Source organism: Macrobrachium nipponense, chromosome 45 (assembly GCF_015104395.2).
Source record: "Macrobrachium nipponense isolate FS-2020 chromosome 45, ASM1510439v2, whole genome shotgun sequence".
In the NCBI taxonomy this organism is placed as follows: Eukaryota; Metazoa; Arthropoda; class Malacostraca; order Decapoda; family Palaemonidae; genus Macrobrachium; species Macrobrachium nipponense.
In genome coordinates, this window is record NC_061105.1 from 7238315 (window position 1) to 7258655 (window position 20341).

Consider the following 20341-nt stretch of genomic DNA (forward strand, 5'->3'; position numbering starts at 1 on the left):
AGACTTTACTTATTGGGTGGGCGGGGGGAGTGGGGGGTGGGACGTGGGTGGTGTGTGGTACTGGGCCTGCTAGCATCGATGGGATGTGGGCGGTAATAGTCACAGGAAAAATGTAAAAATAAATAAAGGCACAATTTTGGCTAGGCAAAACGTCACAGTGGTAAAGTCACTATATTTCTTAGAGGGGCGTTGTCTTTATATTATATATATATATATATATATATATAATATATATATATATATACATATATATATATATATATATATATATCTATATATATATTATATATATATATAGATATATATATATATAATATATATATAATATATATATATATATAATGTATCGGGGGGGGGGGGGAGGTACTCTCAGGACCCACGAATTTGTGCAGAAAAGCCGCCTATAGATTGATATGTATACTTGTATGAAAATCAGTGATGATGACGACCGATGACATTTGGCCTGTCAATTCAAGCACTATGACACTTTCTGCCCTTCCTGTCAGGATAGGGTTTGGGGGGTGGGGGTGGGAGTGATCCCAGTATGGTGGGTAGTGCCGTCAGTGGACCTCACGCGGCTTACTGTAGTCATTACTTAAGGTTCTTTCAGCGTCCCTTCGGCCTATAGGCCTAGCTGCAACCATTCTTATTCCTTTAACCGTAACCCCGTTCATATTCTTTCGTCTGTGTTTCACCCTCCTCTAACAATGTTTCACAGTGCAACTGCTTTGAGTTTTTTTTCCCCTCTCCTTTCAGCGTTGAATGACCTCATAGGTCCCAGCGCTAGGCCGAAACTGTCTATCCTATCTATCTATCAACAGTCATAGTCGACGGGGTCATTCAGTGCTAATCCCGCCTCACTTATAAGAATACGCGTATATCTAGTACCATAACTGACATTCAAACCAGCACTTATATAAAATAAAAACCCGTCTCTATTTCTGAGACATAACAGATAGGGAAACAGGGCAGATGTTCACTTCCCAAGGAAAAAAATAAAAAAGTTGCGCAACGCCTTACAAAACGCATTACAAAAGGCCCTTGACAACCTCGGCGTATAGGTGCGCGGGTGTGTATAAATGCAGTAGAAAGAGACGACCGTCAACCGTCAGCCAGTCGCTATACTTCGGAGTGGGTATCCGCCATCATGAATTTCTTCATTCTTTCCCTGATTGTAGGGGCTGCTTGGGCACGGGGGACTGTGCCACCACAGGCCATTGTGCCAGGGCACTGCCCTAGCTTTAACCCCATGACTGATTTCACGGTGGAATACGTAAGTAAAAATGGTTATAATTTTTTTCTTTCTATTCAGAATGAACCCTATTCGTATGGAACAAGCCCACCACCAAAGGGGCCAATGACTTGAAATTCAAGCTTCCAGAAGAATATTATTGGAGTTCATTTGAATAAAAGAATGAGCAACTCCTGGCTTAAGTTCAGTGGGATAGAATGGAGCCAGTTGCCTGGCTGAGTCATGGAATAATATATGTAATTACAAAAACTGTGTAAAAACAAAATAAGTATTTTCGATATTCTGTCGCTTCTCTTAATGTCATTGATATACTGTGATTAATGACCAGTTTTTATTCATTATAACGGTCGGTTATTAAATGTAAACCTCCATAGTGCAAAATTTAATAAGGTCGTAAAGAGTTATTAAAATTCCCATATACATAAAAAATAATTATTAAATACAGATACATCCTACTAAAGGAATAACTCAGAGCCCTACAGACATAAAAAAAAAAGAATAATATTTTTTAAGTGACAGTATATTTATTCCTTTATTTTCTCCTTTTTTTTATATATAGTATTTAGGCAAATGGTACGAGATCGCCAGGTTCCCCATGCCATACGAAACCGGACAGACGTGTAACTACGCCGAGTACAGTGACAGAGGTTAGTACCATGCACATACGCGGTGGAAAGTAGTCCTTTAAAAAATGGTGAGGAGATAGATTTTACACGGATATTGTGGTTAATAAAAACAAAATAGACAAACACAATGACATATACATATACACTGGATCTCCACGTCACTTTCATACCAGAAATATATACTGTACGTAGTAGGCCTATGTTCGTGGGCAGCGGTTGGGAAAATGTACTATGCTAACACTACTACATCAAAGGCCCTAGCTATATTGCTTACATATACATTTTGTTCGAGCTCTGTCACGTATCAAACTGAATTCATGGCCTTGAAAAATAGTTTGGCAAAATCTGGACCACGGTCAGAGCGAATAAGTAATGGCAATATTCTGTTTGGACATTAAATAATTGAAATGATTATATTAAGAGATGGTACTACACGCAAGCAATGAGAGTGAGGGGACTTTTATTCCAAAAATGCTTCTGATATGAAATGAAATTCCAGAGCACATATCCAGAATGACTGTCTGGGAATAAATATACTTATGATCTGTAGTACCTGAACACTGATTCACAATCAATTCACTTTTTAAATTGATAACTCGTTACTCATTTTTATATGTTATTATATTCCGCCCATTTAAACAGGAGACGGAACCGCTGGAGTCCACAACGCCGGATTGGACGCTAACGGAAATCTCGTAGAGATATTCGGGTTCGTCGAACCGACCTCCCAACAGGGAACACTTGCTCTGCACTTAGAAGGAGGTGAGACTAGGGTCGAGTTTTATATTTGGTCTGCTTTGTTTTCTCTCTCTCTCTCTCTCTCTCTCTCTCTCTCTCTCTCTCTCTCTCTCTCATATATTTCCTGATTTTATAAAGTTGTTTACATTCTCTCTTTTTTCACCCAGAAACAAATCCTCTCCAGGAGAATATATATATATATATACACACACATACACACACACACACACACACACACACACACACACATATATATATATATTTATATATATATATATATATATATATATATAATCTGCAAAATATTTATATCTATGTATTATGAACATGCAACTACCACAAAGTACCCACATAACACATACCCATGCCAATTCTTACCCCAGTGAGACTATATAGTTTACTTCACAGATTAATTATCAGGCTCTGCACATCTTATGCTATGCATTTTGGGCAAAGATTATTACTGGACATGAAGCTTGAATATATGAAATAACTATCACAGCGAAATACCCACTAAATATTAACCTATCACAGCGAAATACCCACTAAATATTAACCAATTTGAGTGTTTCACCCAAGAAATGGTATCACTAAATTCAATGCAAATCCATCTGCTTGTTCATGAGTTATTTTGTGGGCAGAAATGTGAACAACTGGGCACTAGCAATTTCAAAACTATGAATGGTCCCACATCTGTGACATCCAAAGCTGTGGGTATGTGTCATAACATCTTGTCATGTAATGTAAGTCATAATTAACATACCCATAATGATTGGTATAGGGTAAAATACCGAATGGCTACCTAGCCTCTACCACAGCGCGACCACCTTCCCGAAAATGATAAATTCTATTCTTAATTTGTGACTTGGGAGAAAAAAACTACTTCGAGAGGAAAGTAGAGGTCTCTAGGTGTTGCTTTTACGGACACTGGCTTTTGACGAACGTCTACCCTGGGTTACAGGACGTATTAAAGTATACTTTTTGGAGAAGGTGGTCGCGCTACGGTAGAGGCCGGCCATTCAGTATTTTACCCTATGAGCCTTTTTAAATACAATCTAGCCTATCATCTCTACACAAGGCAGTCATAAATGGAATGGTCAATCAAGCGTTGAAAGAGTAAAATTTCAAAAAAGTCTGGGTAGTCTCTAACAAACTTGAAAAGCACAAAAAGGTCCTTTAAAAAACAACAAACATAATAAGAGAAAAACAAAAGTTGACAATGAATGGTATACGTAATTTATCATGGCCTACTTCGTAGCATTACTTAATCCCTTCAAAGTTACACAGGTCAATATCCTGACCTGGTTTGGTGTTCCTTGACCTCCTAGTTCCCCCTGAATAATTAAAACTATTATATTACTTACCGACCTTTCACTGGCTCTTGATTGTGATTTTATAATTACTGGGGACGTCAGTCTTAAAAGGTAACGACAAGTCACATGGAAGTTATGGCAAGGAACTTGGAAGTCTATGGCGAGTAATAAACTAATATCTACTTCATAAATACGGCCATAATACCGCGCAATCACTTAATTAACATAAGATCTACAGATCCTAATGCGAAAATGTGTATTTAGAGTGACGAGTGGCTCAGCAAAAGGAAAAAAGTGAACTGTGATACTACAGAAACCAAAACAACAACCGAAGACGAGACTCACGTCAGCGTCATTTATTGGTAAATGTACACTCGGCAAGGAAAGTTAAGATACAGTTTATTAAATCTTCAGACATATATTGTTCAATAATGCCACACCTGGCAATTCTTGAAAGGGGGAGGAGCTTCAAAATAATAGCGTTTGTTGCTTTCTAGATCTCCATCAACTTTACACCATAAAGATTCTGTTTAGGTCCTATAATAATTTATACTTGAATGTAGAAACAGGCTCTATAGTATTCGTTAATGTTGGTTTGGTAACGTCAGTTCAGGGTAGAATATCGATCATCTTTTTTTAAAACCTACTGTGAAACCTTATTTATAAGTAATCTTTGACACTAAACTGACGTAAAATTCATACCTAATTGAAAAAGGATCTTAAACAATGAGAGAAAGGGTTTTAAAATTTGGACAGGAACAATACAGTAAAGAATGAAATATTATGACGATAGACAGAGAGCGCGCAACCATAGTCCTATCGATAGAGATACTTAATTCATTACATTTACTTTGAGAGATTAAGTGATAATATTTTTTCAAATGTTTCAAAAGTGGGGTGAGAGAGAGAGAGAGAGAGAGAGAGAAGAGAGAGAGAGAGAGAGAGAGAGAGAGAGAGAGAGAGAGAGAGAGAGAGAGAGAGGGGAGCAAAATCTGCTCATGTGAAAGCTTAGGCCTATTTATAACTACTCAATTTCATTATATTTTCTTTGGGAGATTGAGCGGTAATATATATATTTTTAAAGTATGTTTTAGAAGTGGAGAGAGAGAGAGAGAGAGAGAGCGAGAGAGAGAGAGAGAGAGAGAATTATAGTACTGGTGACGGACTTGTGACGGGGAAAGGCAGAAGATAATATAATGAATTAATTATCTCTATCGATAGGCCTATGCTTGCGCGATATGATATGGCTGCCAAGATCGTGCTTCACTATGCTAGATAAAATTTGAAGGATCATAATATTCAAGTTAATTCTCTAAGAAATTCATACCCTAATCTTGATTACATTCGACAGTTGCCGTAGCATTCAAAGATTGTAAAAAGACGTGAAAAATTTTAGACACGGTGCGATCATTCTGCTCTCTTGATATAGTCTTCACTTTTGAAAATCGGGTTTCATCCACAAATCATTCACGAAAAAAGCTGTGTTAAGTAAAAATATTTATTACCACAAATAACTCAATTTGTATTGCACAGGCAATTGAAGTTTCATATCGTTGGAGATCTTTCAGCCTCGCGGCAAAGAAATGAAGTCGTGTAGGGCTGTAGGCTACTACGAACTGCTTTGTGATGGGAGCATATAGCCAGAAAATCTTTGAGCTGACATGCTACTTTAACCTTGATTAAGATTTATGTTTAAAGTTAGTAGCTTTGTAAACAGCAACTGGCATTCGATCCATGTCAACGTCAAAGTAATCAAAGTGTGAAATCCGTTACGTTAGCCAGTATCCAGTGACTTGCGCTTTCCCGCTCGAAGTTCTAGGGCTCCTCCTCACATCATAGAAAGCGCCCTTGTAGTTGCAACTATAAGTGGTTCACTTAAGGTAGATTCTTGGGTGATCCCTATGCCTACAAGACGTTAGTTTGGCGGCCGCTGATTGGCTGGGAGCTGCCTACCTCCCGGTACCAGCCAATCAGCGGCCACCAAACAAACGTCTCGTAAGAATAAGGCTCATCCGAGAATCTACCTTAAGTGAATCAGTTATAGATTTGTTCAACCTACCTTAGCCGTCGCAACATTAAGTGCCATTGACGTCAGCTAACTTTAATCGCTTTGGAATACAAACATAAGTTTGTAGAAACTAAAATAATTGCATTCACCACTTACGATGATGCAATATATACCCGTTCATGTAGCAAAACGAGTAAATATTGTCGTCGTGATACATAGTACTAAAATCAGAAATTCACATTCTATCTACCAGATCTCTATGAACGAATCCATCTGAGAAATTCCAATTACTTCGGACATTATCGTGTTTTTAAGTATTTTAACGGTTTTGTTTTGCAGTTTTAACTTAAATGATATAATTTGCAGTATATTTTCATATTCTAGAGTAAATTTAGCGATATTATGTCTTTTCAGTAAAAGCAAATGGGAAATTGGATGAACGAAAGCTAATGAAAACTCTATTTTCAGTTTTCTTGTCGAGTGTACATCTTGCCATATTGAAAAACCTAAACATAAACAATGCCATATATCTCGATTAATAAGCAATTATAAACTTCTGGAAGGATTCCATATGAGTGTATGTGTGTTTGTGAACTCGCACAAGCATAAACGAGTCAAAGTCATTGTAAAGTTTGCCTTATTGCCACTTGCAATAAACTTTGAAAATGTTTATTGCGTGTCTAATGAAATATGGAATTATTCGTGCCACGATTTTATGGTTCATGGTATCATAACTTGGCGTTTTTTTTTTTTTATTTCTGTTTTAAATGTCTGTTACGTAAAATTCATTTCGTCGCCGTCATGACGAATGCAATTTTATCTCCTTCGCTTGTTTCATATTTAACTCTCCCTCGTCCTCGTAGTTCATTCATGTACGTTTTCATTATGGTTTTCTTCTTACTTCATCAGTATCCTTACTATAATTTATAGCCTTGCTTGCTAGTTACTACGTAAGGCCAGGCGACCATCTATTTTGCATAAGATCGATTCCTTATTAATAAACGTGATCGGTATACGGCACGCGTCTCGACCTCCCGCCATCGCTGGGATGAAGAAGAGGGAGGGAGCGGCAGTTAGACGTCTTCAATTTAATCACGTAACAAGATTACGCTCGTACGTCATCTCTCTCGTGGTCCCGAGGCTACTTTCCTTATTTCTGGCTTTGGAAAGGAACTTCGGTCACTTTAGCGGTCTAGAAAGCTCTCTCTCTCTCTCATATAACAGAGATATTGAAGAGTTGTTTTTTTAATACTGCAAAACTAAAGTAGCCCCATGAACTGAAAACGCGGAAAGGAAATGATCGAGGCAATTTTCAAATCGTTATTCAAAGTTATGCAAAAAAAAACTACAAGAATGTATAGTTCATAAATGAATGAGGTCTGCCCATTGCTGAATACATGGGCTTAAATCCTTTTCAGATTCACTGGATGTTTGTAACTGGTAAATATAAATGTTTTTGAGAGACCTATTCAAAAAATTTCGTTCATTTACTCTCAGGAAGTGTTTGCTTCAAGCGTCGATAACCCGTGCGGTTGCAAGTAGGCCTATAGGCCTACCGGGTTTAATATTAAAAACCAATCATATTCTTACACCTCTTCTCCAACAACAGTTCCTTTCGTCGGAACCTACAACGTGTTAGACACAGACTACGACTCCTACGCTGCTGTGTACTCCTGCCAAGAATTCCTGGGCGTAGGACACATCGACCAAGCATGGATCCTGGGACGGGAGAAGACGCTAACTTTGGAGGAAATGGTGGTGGCCTTGAACGCCTTCGACACATGGGGGATCGACACGAAAAAGTTCATCAAGACGATGCAGGAACCTTGCGAGTTTCCTCAGGAATAAACTGGAGGGTGTTCCGAAGAGATGTTGCTTGCGATTTTTTCTCTGTTTCCTTTTTCTGGTTAAATGTATTTGTGTCTTTCTCGTTTCTTCATTTCAGTAATGTACGTCACTAGTCTTCGATAAAGTTGATTGTTCTGTTTTTTTTTTTGGTCTTATTAGCCTTTTATTTTTTACCTTTTGTCATGCTTACATACGTACCCAACACCTTTTAGACTCAAAAGGTGGTGTATTTATAATGCTTTTCTTACGACTACGAATAATAAAAGAAGTCATTCTTGGTGACAGAAGCTATCAAGTTCATCAATATGCGTTAATTTTTGTAAATCTATTTTTCCTTTTTTCAATAACCGTTCTCTTTCGGCATTTCCCGTTACAACAGTATGTACTGGTAACAGCAAAGCAGTAAAAGTAGTAGTAGTAGTTTGTTTAAAAGTAGCTCTATTATTATGTTATTATAATACCTGGCGAGAAATGGAACGGAAGAAGAATTAGTGATGGTCTGATACGATTACTGAAGAAGCCATGTAAGTACAGAGACCACCGCCTCAGGAGCGTGACACAATGACCTGTATTCTCTCGTCTTAATTTTTTTTTTATGTGCAGAGGCCATTGGGACTGGCAACTCAGGATTATAAGTCAGGAAAAAACTGCTGGCAACTAAAAGGCCAAGCTTTTAATCCTATTTTGCTTTGGTGACGACGTTGCTCGCTAATCCAGGCCCATATACGGTCGCCCAACCAAAAGTACTGACTGACCGTCTCTGAGGAATTCAGCATCTGTGACTTTTCCAGTTTTTCTTTTTTTATTCAAACAAAAATGGATTGACCCTTCTGACAACCTAGGCCTAAAATAGCCATGGCCTAGGCCTACAGATGGCCATCACCTGGGGCTAAAGATGGCCATAACCTATGGCTGAAGATGGCTGTAACCTAGGCCTAAATGTCTGTAACTTAGGCCTAAAGATGGCCGTAACCTAGGCCTAAATATGTCTGTAACTTAGGCCTAAAGATGGCCGTAACCTAGGCCTAAATATGTCTGTAACTTAGGCCTAAAGATGGCCGTAACCTAGGCCTAAATATGTCTGTAACTTAGGCCTAAAGATGGCCGTAACCTAGGCCTAAATATGTCTGTAGCTTAGGCCTAAAGATGGCCATAACCTAGGCCTAAATATGTCTGTAACTTAGGCCTAAAGATGGCCGTAACCTAGGCCAGTGATAATTATTAAACCTGCTTGATAACTTTAAACAAGGTTGCAATTTGAATAATATGTTGTTTATTTTGGGATCTAAAGTTTTATTTGATTAGATCTAGTAAGTATATAACATCTACCAATCATTTTGACAGGAGTCAAAGGAAAACACAATTGACAAATAAATGAAAAATCCATAAGCTAGACAGAAGTCTACAGTCAAAACTGACAATTTTCACCTGCTGTTAAAATTCTTTCAGACATCAAAGTTTGAAAATACCACCTTGGCCTAAAAAAAAAAAAAAATGCAAAAGATCTTCGAATTCATTTCACAACAGCACTTTTTTCATATTTAAAAATTTTTTTTTTAATACAATTTGTTTCTTCAAACCACTTGAAAGCTTCGTTTGAGCAAACTTCAATATTTTTAAAGACATCATCGGTCCATAAGTTGGCCACTTTTTGCAAAAAAATGCACGATTTCAATGGTCCATTCACCCTGAAAAACACTGGACTCCATTTCCAGCATTTTTCTAATTTCGATTTCACAGTAGTCCTGTTGGCTGCACTTTCTATCTAGAAGTAGCACTTAGAAAACACCCAAACCATCATTGGACGTTCGAATGGTCTAGAACCGTGTTTTCTAGAACTGTATCACAGAAAAGATAATTTATTCACTTTTGTAAAGAAATTGTTGGAATGTGAGGACGAGGGCTTTCAACAACTTTCTAAAAGGGGATTTCATGGCATATAACTTGGGCTAGGTAATTCATGGAGGGAAAGTATGGAATTTTCAAAGATGAAACAACCCCTCTGCACTGAAGAAGGAGACTACAGAATTCAGGAAGGTAGAATACGCAGTCTCTCTCTGATGGAAAAGACAAGTTTTCATTTCTTGATGACGAACAACTAATTTGTCTTCGTGGTAATGACGAAAGAGTTTCCATCTTCTGGGGTTGTTTTCCCTTCAAAACTGCGGGTGTTCTTAGTCCTGGTCAACAGAGGCTCCCATGCTCTCAGAGCGGAAGGCCTCCACCTGAGCCTGGCTGTCAGAACGCATCAGAGCTCTCATGTCGGGCTAGACAGGGGAAAGAAAAGACATTTTCAAACCAACGCCATGTGATTTAGAATCCTGATTGTGTTAATATATCAAAGCCAACCATTGTTCACTATAGGGTATGTGATAAGAATATCCCCTCTGCCTTCTGATAATTGCTGTATCTAAAACTATTTGACAGTGTACTGACAAGATATGGCCTAGATTAGTTGCTCTTCAAAGTCTACTAGCTTCAATAATCTACCACTTTCCCAAAATAGCAAAGGCAAAAGTTTTACATTAATCAGTGTTTAGAAGTTGCCTACCTTGGGATGCATCAAAACAAAAGGCAGCTCAGCAGTCACTTCACCGCCCATGGCACCCAAGTAGAGCTTGACCTTAACGGTGTATGAGATGACCATTCCGAAGATGTCACGGTTCTCTGGATTGGCCAGGCTGGAAAAGAAAGGATGTCTTCAGTTTTTGTCTATGGTGGTTGTGGATACGGACTGGGTAGCAGATCAGTCATTGCCTTAATCTTCTAATGTGTGTATAAGTTACTAGATAACAATTGCACATCTATGGATACTGTAGTCAACCTAAACGAACTTACAGAGTAGAAGAGGCCAAGTTCGTGTGGATGTTCTTGAGGTGACCGTCAAGGGCAATACCACGGCGGTCCATGTTGGATGAGAGCGTTGGAGTCAAGTACAGCACCTTCTGAAGGGCGGATCCAGGGGTAACTGGGCAACCCTCCCTAGGGGCAAGAACATCTTCGTTAACAATTTTTACACAAAAACACAGGAGAGCATTCATGGTCATATCGTCAACATGATAAACAGTATGAAAGAAACTTACTGCGTCTCAACACTGGCAACATTGCTGCGATACTGTCCACCACTGAACAGACAGATATCGACAGATTGCTGGACAGCGGCCTTGATTTTCTTTACAGTTTTGTTGCTGTGGTTCCTGATGGTGGCATTGATGGCAATCTTCTCGTTATGATAATAAAGCTGCTTGTCGAGGGACACTTCCAGCTCAAGTTCACCAGGGCTCATCAGGAAGTCCTTGCGGACAATGGTGGTGGGCTGACGGCCAGATTTGCTTGGAGCGAACTGAATGCGACGAACATTCAACTGAACTGTTGACCTATGTGAGGGTAGTGAGGTTCAGTTTATGAGATCAGTAACAGTGTCATACCATTTCCCACTTATCTTTAAATACAATTGGCATTTCAAGACTGCTTTCTGAAGGTATATAGAGAGAACTCCTAACACAGAATCGTAGATTACTACATAAATAATTAGCTAAAGACCAGAATGTTCGGTTAACCTCACCTCTTGTGGCTACGATCTTCAGCATTATCTCCCACGTAAACCTTGATGTAGTACTCAACACCGCAGGGTTTGCCTTCGTCGTCTCTGCCGGGCTGGATGGTGATGGAAGGAGGAGCCTGTTCGGGCATCTTGAACGTGAAGGCGTAGGAGTTTGCGCCCAGCTTCTTGATCAGGCGTTCCTGGAGCTTCGTGGGCTCCGTGTCCTCCTTGGGTGGGTAGATCTGCTCGCACGCCAAGTACAGGTCCTTCTGGAAGTTGAGGCCCATGACTTCGTCCTCCTCTCGGCCGTATCGGAAGCTGCAGACGAGCTGGCCGAAGATCCTGCGCCCCTGGAGGTAGCTTGGGTCGATGACCACGACGCCATCTGTTGAGGGAAATGAACGGCACAACTGTATAAGAATCAAGAAACTGTAACAAGATTGAAGATATCTTTTACAATCATAGAAGAGGATGACGAAGGAGCCTCGGATAATACAGAATCCAAAAAGCTCTTTTGAATGAAAAATATTTTCAACGGTTAAAAGCTTATAACGAAAAATCATCTTGATATATCAGGTTGGTTAACAGGTTTTTATCTTCCCAAATACTTTTCAGCATATCTTTCAGAAAGAGGAAATAGCTGTCCAAAACTGAAGTAGATAAAAAAATTTAATATTGAAAGTTTTTTATGACTATAACTAGACACTTTTCACTCATTATTTTCTTTTTTTGTAAAACTCATGGAAATTCAAGCATTTAGACTAAAAAAACTCCTTCATTTGATTAAACATGAACAAAAGAACAACTAGGCTCTTAAACCGAGCAATTATATTTGGCAAAACCAAAGCAACATTATTAATAATATCATATTCTAAATGTAACAATAAAAGTAAACGTATTGAAAACGACCCTGACTAGGAATCAAGCTGAGGAGAAGAGGAATAATTTTCAATGCGCAAAGATAACGAGATGAAAAAGATAGAACTTAGGCCTAGAAAATGCTTTAGAACCGAGAAAGCAATAATAATAATAATAATAATAATAATAATAATAATAATAATAATAATAATAATAATAATAATAATAATAATAATAATAATAATAATAATAATAATATGTGGCGCCGTGGAGGAGTTGGTTAGGTCTTCAATAGACTTAAGTCAAGTTAAGCAACATTGGGGCTGGTCAGTCGTTGGATGGGTGACCGCTCTCCTCGGCGTTGATTCCTTGGGAAAGGATCTTTACCATAATTTCCTCAGTCTACTCAGCTGTAAATGAGTACCTATCCCTGATGGGGTAGGGTCCAGCTATGGGTTAAATAGCAAAACTCAGCAATGATGGAAAGAAATGAAGGAATAAACGTCAACGACGTAAATGGAACCTCTGGCAACAGAGGAGCTTCGTCCGGCAACCAGGTAATCAACAGCCTGAGATTGGAGCTACAGAGGCAAAAAGGAAGAAATGGACAAGAGAAGAAAATAAGGAAATATGGAGATGCTACATCAGAAGCAACCCGACGGAGAGAGGATATAGAAGAAGATTGATCAACATCTGGAATGAGAGGAATAACACCCCCCAAACAGAGCAGAGGCTGGCAGACCAAGTAAGGAACATAAAGAAAAAGAACTGGCTCTCCCCAACAGAAAGAGAAGAACTGGAAAGGGAAATGTCACACGACAACGAATTACACGAAGACGAACTGAGAGACGATGCCACAGAAGACGACAGGGAGGATGAAGTATCAAACAACGACACACGAAGTAACAGAGAGGACGGAATGGGTAGAAAAGATTAGACAATGGATGGAGACAGATACAGAGAGAACAAAGATCCCCTCCATGAAAGCCTACAACACCAAGAAATTAAGGGAGAAAACAAGTGAGGTCAATGAAATAATGGGCCTAATACACACCACCAGTATCACAGAAACAAATAACTTGACATATGCAGGAGCAAGATTAGTAGCAGAACTGATGGGGATTCGAACACCAACACCACCGTCACAACCAACCCAACAGAAACCAAAACAGCAACCTCCTTGGAAAAGGCGCCTGGAAAAGCAAATCATGGTGATGAGATCTGACTTGAGTAAACTGAAAGAGATGGCAGAAAAAAAGGCTAAGAAGCAAGAAAACAAGGGAGGAACTCAACGAGAAATACAAAGTACAAGAGAGGGGACTAAACAACACAATAGAAGATGTAAAACAGAGGCTTAAGGCCAAAGCACACATGAACAGGAATAAGGGTACATGAACAGGAATAAGGGATACCAACAGAACAAACTATTCGGAACCAACCAGAAAAGACTATACAGCCAACTAAGAGGGGAAGACAACCACCCAGAAATTCCTGAAGCCGAACCAAGTAAGAAAACATATGGAGCAATCCGGTATCACACAACAAACATGCAACATGGCTCCAGGAAGTCAAGGAAGAAGAAACAGGGAGAATAAAACAAAGATTCACAGAGATCACGACAGACACAGTCAGACACCAACTAAAGAAAATGCCAAACTGGAAAACCCCAGGTCCCGATGAAGTCCATGGATACTGGCTCAAAAACTTCAAGGCCCTACACCCACGAATAGCAGAACAAACTCCAGCATTGTATCTCAAATCACCAAGCACCCAAATGGATGACCACAGGAAGAACATCCTTAGTACAAAAAGACAAGAGTAAGGGAAATATAGCCAGTAACTACAGGCCTATCACCTGCCTACCAATAATGTGGAAGTTACTAACAGGTATCATCAGTGAAAGGCTATACAACTACCTAGAGGAGACAAACACCATCCCCTACCAACAGAAAGGCTGCAGAAGGAAGTGTAGGGGCACAAAAGACCAGCTCCTGATAGACAAAATGGTAATGAAGAACAGTAGGAGAAGGAAAACCAACCTAAGCATGGCATGGATAGACTATAAGAAAGCCTTCGACATGATACCACACACATGGCTAATAGAATGCCTGAAAATATATGGGGCAGAGGAAAATACCATCAGCTTCCTCAAAAATACAATGCGCAACTGGAATACAATACTTACAAGCTCTGGAATAAGACTAGCAGAGGTTAATATCAGGAGAGGGATCTTCCAGGGCGACTCACTGTCCCCACTACTCTTCGTAGTAGCCATGATTCCCATGACAGTACTACAGAAGATGGATGCCGGGTACCAACTCAAGAAAGAGGCAACAAAATCAACCATCTGATGTTCATGGACGACATCAAGCTGTATGGTAAGAGCATCAAGGAAATAGATACCCTAATCCAGACTGTAAGGATTGTATCTGGGGACATCAGAATGGAGTTTGGAAGAGAAAAATGCGCCTTAGTCAACATACAAAAAGGCAAAGTAACGAGAACTGAAGGGATAAAGCTACCAGATGGGAGCAACATCAAACACATAGATGAGACAGGATACAAATACCTGGGAATAATGGAAGGAGGGATATAAAACACCAAGAGATGAAGGACACGATCAGGAAAGAATATATGCAGAGACTCAAGGCGATACTCAAGTCAAAACTCAACGCCGGAAATATGATAAAAGCCATAAACACATGGGCAGTGCCAGTAATCAGATACAGCGCAGGAATAGTGGAATGGACGAAGGCAGAACTCCGCAGCATAGATCAGAAAACCAGGAACAAATGACAATACACAAAGCACTACACCCAAGAGCAAATACGGACAGACTATACATAACACGAAAGGAAGGAGGGAGAGGACTACTAAGTATAGAGGACTGCGTCAACATTGAAAACAGAGCACTGGGGCAATATCTGAAAACCAGTGAAGACGAGTGGCTAAAGAGCGCATGGGAAGAAGGACTAATAAAAGTAGACGAAGACCCAGAAATATACAGAGACAGGAGAAAGACAGAAAGAACAGAGGACTGGCACAACAAACCAATGCACGGACAATACATGAGACAGACTAAAGAACTAGCCAGCGATGACAATTGGCAATGGCTACAGAGGGGAGAGCTAAAGAAAGAAACTGAAGGAATGATAACAGCGGCACAAGATCAGGCCCTAAGAACCAGATATGTTCAAAGTACGATAGACGGAAATAACATCTCTCCCATATGTAGGAAGTGCAATACGAAAAATGAAACCATAAACCACATAGCAAGTGAATGCCCGGCACTTGCACAGAACCAGTACAAAAAGAGGCATGATTCAGTGGCAAAAGCCCTCCACTGGAGCCTGTGCAAGAAACATCAGCTACCTTGCAGTAATAAGTGGTACGAGCACCAACCTGAGGGAGTAATAGAAAACGATCAGGCAAAGATCCTCTGGGACTATGGTATCAGAACGGATAGGGTGATACGTGCAAATAGACCAGACGTGACGTTGACTGACAAAGTCAAGAAGAAAGTATCACTCATTGATGTCGCAATACCAGGGTGGGCGGGACAAACCAAGTTGAAGAGGAAGAGAAAGAGGAGGGGAAAAAAATTGATAAGTATCAAGATCTGAAAATAGAAATAAGAAGGATATGGGATATGCCAGTGGAAATCGTACCCATAATCATAGGAGCACTAGGCCACGATCCCAAGATCCCTGAAAAGGAATCTAGAAAAACTAGAGGCTGAATTAAGTAGCTCCAGGTCTCATGCAGAAGAGTGTGATCCTAGAAACGGCACACATAGTAAGAAAAGTGATGGACTCCTAAGGAGGCAGGATGCAACCCGGAACCCCACACTATAAATACCACCCAGTCGAATTGGAGGACTGTGATAGAGCAAAAAAAAAAAAAAAAAAAAAAAAAAAAAATAATAATAATATTAATAATAATAATAATAATAAAACACAGTACTAGACCTATTGACGAGACTTTAGAATTATACGAATTCAGAGAAGTTGGACAGAAGGCCTATAGTACTATAAGCTATAAGATCTGTTACTCACCAACGGGATCAACAGCCGACACATGATCCACGAAATCACGGCGACCCATGTAGATAGTCAGCTTGCCGTTGGGAGAAGCTTTCTTGAAGACTTTGAACTGCACCATCTTGAATTCTTTGGCGTATATACCTCGGCCCTCTTTGCTTTTAGTAATACCTGCAGGTCCTGAGTGAGCCTAGCACTTTATTTCTCTCTCTCTCCTTTCGTACTGTCAGGAGGAATGACGAGTGTCTCCTTCGGAGGGGAGTATATATATGCATATAGGTCTAGCGATCGGGGGATCGTACTTAATTGGATCAGAGGGAGGGAGGGACGTTAGGTTTGCTGAGTACAGAAAGCTCTCTCTCTCTCTCTCTCTCTCTCTCTCTCTCCCCTTGGTCATGTGAACGCCAAGACACGTGGCGTGAATTTACTCCGGTTACGTAAGCGTTCGAAAAAAAGAGCTTCCAGTAATGGATTATGGATGCGTCATGAGATTTGTAGATTACAGGCTAACTTTTAGGGCAAGAGACCTTGCTATACCGTAGGGTTAGTTCTGTCTAGAATGACAACGAAGACAAAAGCAGGCTTTTTAAAAAGCTTGGTCGTCTCCAAAAGTAATATATATATATATAATATATATATATATATATATATATATATATATATATATATATATATATATATATATATATATAACGATAAAAAAACTGACTAGTCCTTCAATTATTGAAGACGCACAATCTACTTATGGGTGAAATAAAGAGATACAGTTATTTTGAAAAAAAATTATTATTATTATTATTATTATTATTATTATTATTATTATTATTATTATTATTATTATTATTATTATTATTATTATTATTATTATTATTATTATTATATTGTGCAACTACATCAAACAATTCGCTTTGTATTCTCGTAATTCACTGAGATTTTTACTTCAATTTATCTATTAATTCATTGATTTACATTTTTCTTTCATTTTCTAATGACTGGTCTCTTTTTTTTCTACTATCTTCTGTAACTCCTTTCAAATGAACACCACGTTTCTCTTGTGTATAATAATAATAATAATAATAATAATAATAATAATAATAATAATAATAATAATAATAATAATAATAATAATAATAATAATATCTTTTCCTGTTTATGTCGTCACCCTCCTCCTCCTCTGGACTTCGACTACTTCAACCTCTTATTTTCTGTAGAGAGAAGAAGAAATTCCCAAATAAAAATAGCATTTGACTAGAATTCTCTAGACCAGGGGTTCTTAACAGGGGGGTATCCGTACCCCTTGGGGGTATGAGAACCACATTGTGAGGGTATGGGACATGATCTCTGGATATCTGTGTATATTCGATTTTAAAGTGTCAGTATATACATTGGTATACATTTTGTAAATAAATAACTATATTAGACTACAAATGCGTTTGATTCTCTTGTATATGTTCTAGTCCCATCTATTCATACCTAAAGCATGCATTAAACTAAGTATATTAAGTTATACTGTCAGCTAATAGGACCCACGTGGACTTCAGCAAAGGGAGTATGGAGCCATATTGGGCACATTGGGGGTTCTGGAGTCATCAGAAGACTAAGTACCTACGCGCTAGGCTCAGCTGAATACCGACAAAAACTCCAAGGTAGCCAAAGATCCGTAAAATTCCAGGGAGGAAGTTCTTCAGCAGATCTTGGCTCGTGGAAGCCCTTCTAGTGAGCAGAAAGTAGAAGAAGAAGGCTGAATTGAAAGGGATTTGGGAAAGCTAGAAGTGAGTGACATTTAGTGGTGTAGAAACTGTTTTGTATACCGATAAAGATGGAATTTTAATTCATCTTAAAACATCATGTTAGCTGGTTCGTCAGTACCATTGATTAGACATATGGAGCGTAGTGTCTCTAATTATTATTATTACTATAATTTTATTTTTTTTTCTATCACAGTCCTCCAATTCGACTGGGTTGTATTTATAGTGTGGGGTTCCGGGTTGCATCCTGCCTCCTTAGGAGTCCATCACTTTTCTTACTATGTGAGCCGTTTCTAGATCACACTCTTCTGCATGAGTCCTGGAGCTACTTTCAGCCTCCAGTTTTTCCAGATTTCTTTTCAAGGATCTTGGGATCGTGCCTAGTGTTCCTATACTTATGGGTACAATTTCCACTGGCATATCCCATATCCTTCTTATTTCTATTTTCAGGTCTTGATACATATACATTTTTTCCCTTTCTTTCTCTTCAACTCTGGTGTCCCATGGTATTGCAACATCAATGAGTAATACTTTCTTCTTGATTTATTTGCACGTATCACCCTATCTGTTCTGATACCATAGTCCCAGAGGATCTTTGCATGATCGTTTTCTATCACGCCTTCAGGTTGGTGCTCGTACCACTTATCACTGCAAGGTAGCTGGTGTTTCTTGCACAGGCTCCAGTGGAGGGCTTTTGCCACTGAATCATGCCTTTTTTTGTACTGGTTCTGTGCAAGTGCCGGACTTTCGCTTGCTATGTTGGTTATGGTTTCATTTTTCGTATTGCACTTCCTATTATGGGAGAGATGTTATTTCCATCTATCGTTCTTTGAACATATCTGGTTCTTAGGGCCCGATCTTGTTCCGTTGCTATCATTCCTTCAGTTTTCTTCTTGAGCTCTCCCCTTATTAGCCATTGCCATGTGTCATCGCTGGCTAGTTCTTTTATCTGTCTCATGTATTGTCCGTGCATTGGTTTGTTGTGCCATTCCTCTGTTCTGCTTGTCATTTTCCTGTCTCTGTATATTTCTGGGTCTTCGTCTACTTTTATCAGTCCTTCTTCCCATGCACTCTTGAGCCACTCGTCTTCACTGGTTTTCAGATATTGCCCCAGTGCTCTGTTCTCGATATTGACGCAGTCCTCTATGCTTAGTAGACCCCTCCTTCCTTCCTTTCGTGTTATGTATAGTCTGTCCGTATTTGCTCTTGGGTGTAGTACTTTGCGTATTGTCATATGTTTCCTCGTTTTCTCGTCTATGCTGCGAAGTTCTGCCTTCGTCCATTCCACTATTCTTGCGCTGTATCTGATTACTGGCACTGCCCATGTGTTTATGGCTTTTATCATATTTCCGGGGTTGAGTTTTGATTTGAGTATCGCCTTGAGCCTCTGTATATATTATTATTATTATTATTATTATTATTATTATTATTATTATTATTATTATTATTATTATTATTATTATTATTAGGGAAAAACTCTCTATCGCGAGAGTATATATAATGTTCTAAAGGGTTCAAAATAATACAGTGTTAAGAGTTCGTGTATAATTTTTAAGACTTTACAAAAAGCTTTCGAACCCTTCCCTGGGTTCATTGTCAGTCCAAATGAACAATTGGTTACAACATGTACAGAAGTGAATTTAAAAACAAGAGTCGTTGAAGATCGTTGACACAGGTCGTTAGCTCGTTAATGGACCATGTGATGAAGAAAGAGGGTAGTTAACTCCAACTAGGGGATTTCCTCTCCCCTATCAATCCTTCTGGCTGCAATTCTGTTGGATCTCCGCAATGGTTGTTGCAACGTTGCAGGAAGTCCTTCGTTCGAGGGCGTAGATTGGGCACCGTAACCAGACTCCCCTGGGGCAGCGGTTACCTGGACAGGGAGAGGCAAGGCGGAAGCAGCATCAGGAGAGGGAAAAACAGAGCCTGTCCTACAGTTAAAATCTTTTAAAAACATACTAGTAATATAAGAATTAACAAATGGGTCTTCTTTGACAAAAGAATTGCAGCCAGAAGGATTGATAGGGGAGAGGAAATTACCTAGTTGGAGTTAACTGCCCTCTTCTTCATCACCTGGTCCATTAACGAGCTAACGACCGGTGTAAACGATCTTCAACGACTCTTGTTTTTGAATTCACCTCTGTATATGCTGTAACCAATTGTTTATTAGGACTGAAGATGAACCCGGGGAAGGGTTCGAAAGCTTTTTGTAAAGTCTTAAAAATTATACACGGACTCTTAACAGTTTGTATTATTGTGGACCCTTTAGAACATCATTATTATTATTATTATTTCCTTTGATTAGAATCAGAAAGGAGGTATATTTGACTGTTATTAGCCTTAAGTAGACGGGAATATTGCTTTAA

At 39.2% G+C, this 20341-nt stretch overlaps 2 protein-coding genes across 2 annotated transcripts; one reads left to right on the plus strand and one right to left on the minus strand.

Annotated features, from left to right (window-relative positions):
* Positions 1–1050: 1050 nt before the first annotated feature.
* Positions 1051–7924, plus strand: LOC135214346 (apolipoprotein D-like). Its single transcript, XM_064248563.1, has 4 exons — positions 1051–1273; positions 1812–1899; positions 2521–2640; positions 7547–7924. The coding sequence occupies exons 1-4, from the start codon at positions 1148–1150 to the stop codon at positions 7783–7785; spliced, it is 573 nt and encodes a 190-aa protein (XP_064104633.1). The 5' UTR covers positions 1051–1147; the 3' UTR covers positions 7786–7924.
* Positions 7925–9054: 1130 nt separating this feature from the next.
* Positions 9055–16469, minus strand: LOC135214347 (arrestin homolog). Its single transcript, XM_064248564.1, has 6 exons — positions 16243–16469; positions 11351–11714; positions 10869–11162; positions 10624–10767; positions 10337–10466; positions 9055–10052 (listed from the first exon to the last, which is right to left on the minus strand). Exons 1-6 carry the CDS (start codon positions 16346–16348, stop codon positions 9960–9962), a joined length of 1131 nt encoding a protein of 376 aa, XP_064104634.1. The 5' UTR covers positions 16349–16469; the 3' UTR covers positions 9055–9959.
* Positions 16470–20341: the final 3872 nt, after the last annotated feature.

What these genes read in the sequence shown, in the direction of transcription:
- LOC135214346 (XM_064248563.1), top strand. Translation starts at nt 1,148, where the DNA reads ATGAATTTCTTCATTCTTTCCCTGATTGTAGGGGCTGCTTGGGCACGG. An exon ending in CTGATTTCACGGTGGAATAC is followed by an intron (nt 1,274 to 1,811) that starts GTAAGTAAAAAT and finishes TTTTATATATAG; the next exon opens with TATTTAGGCAAATGGTACGA. An exon ending in TGCTCTGCACTTAGAAGGAG is followed by an intron (nt 2,641 to 7,546) that starts GTGAGACTAGGG and finishes CTCCAACAACAG; the next exon opens with TTCCTTTCGTCGGAACCTAC.
- LOC135214347 (XM_064248564.1), bottom strand. Translation starts at nt 16,348, where the DNA reads ATGGTGCAGTTCAAAGTCTTCAAGAAAGCTTCTCCCAACGGCAAGCTG. An exon ending in GTCGGCTGTTGATCCCGTTG is followed by an intron (nt 11,715 to 16,242) that starts GTGAGTAACAGA and finishes TTCCCTCAACAG; the next exon opens with ATGGCGTCGTGGTCATCGAC. An exon ending in GTTGCCAGTGTTGAGACGCA is followed by an intron (nt 10,768 to 10,868) that starts GTAAGTTTCTTT and finishes TCTTGCCCCTAG; the next exon opens with GGAGGGTTGCCCAGTTACCC.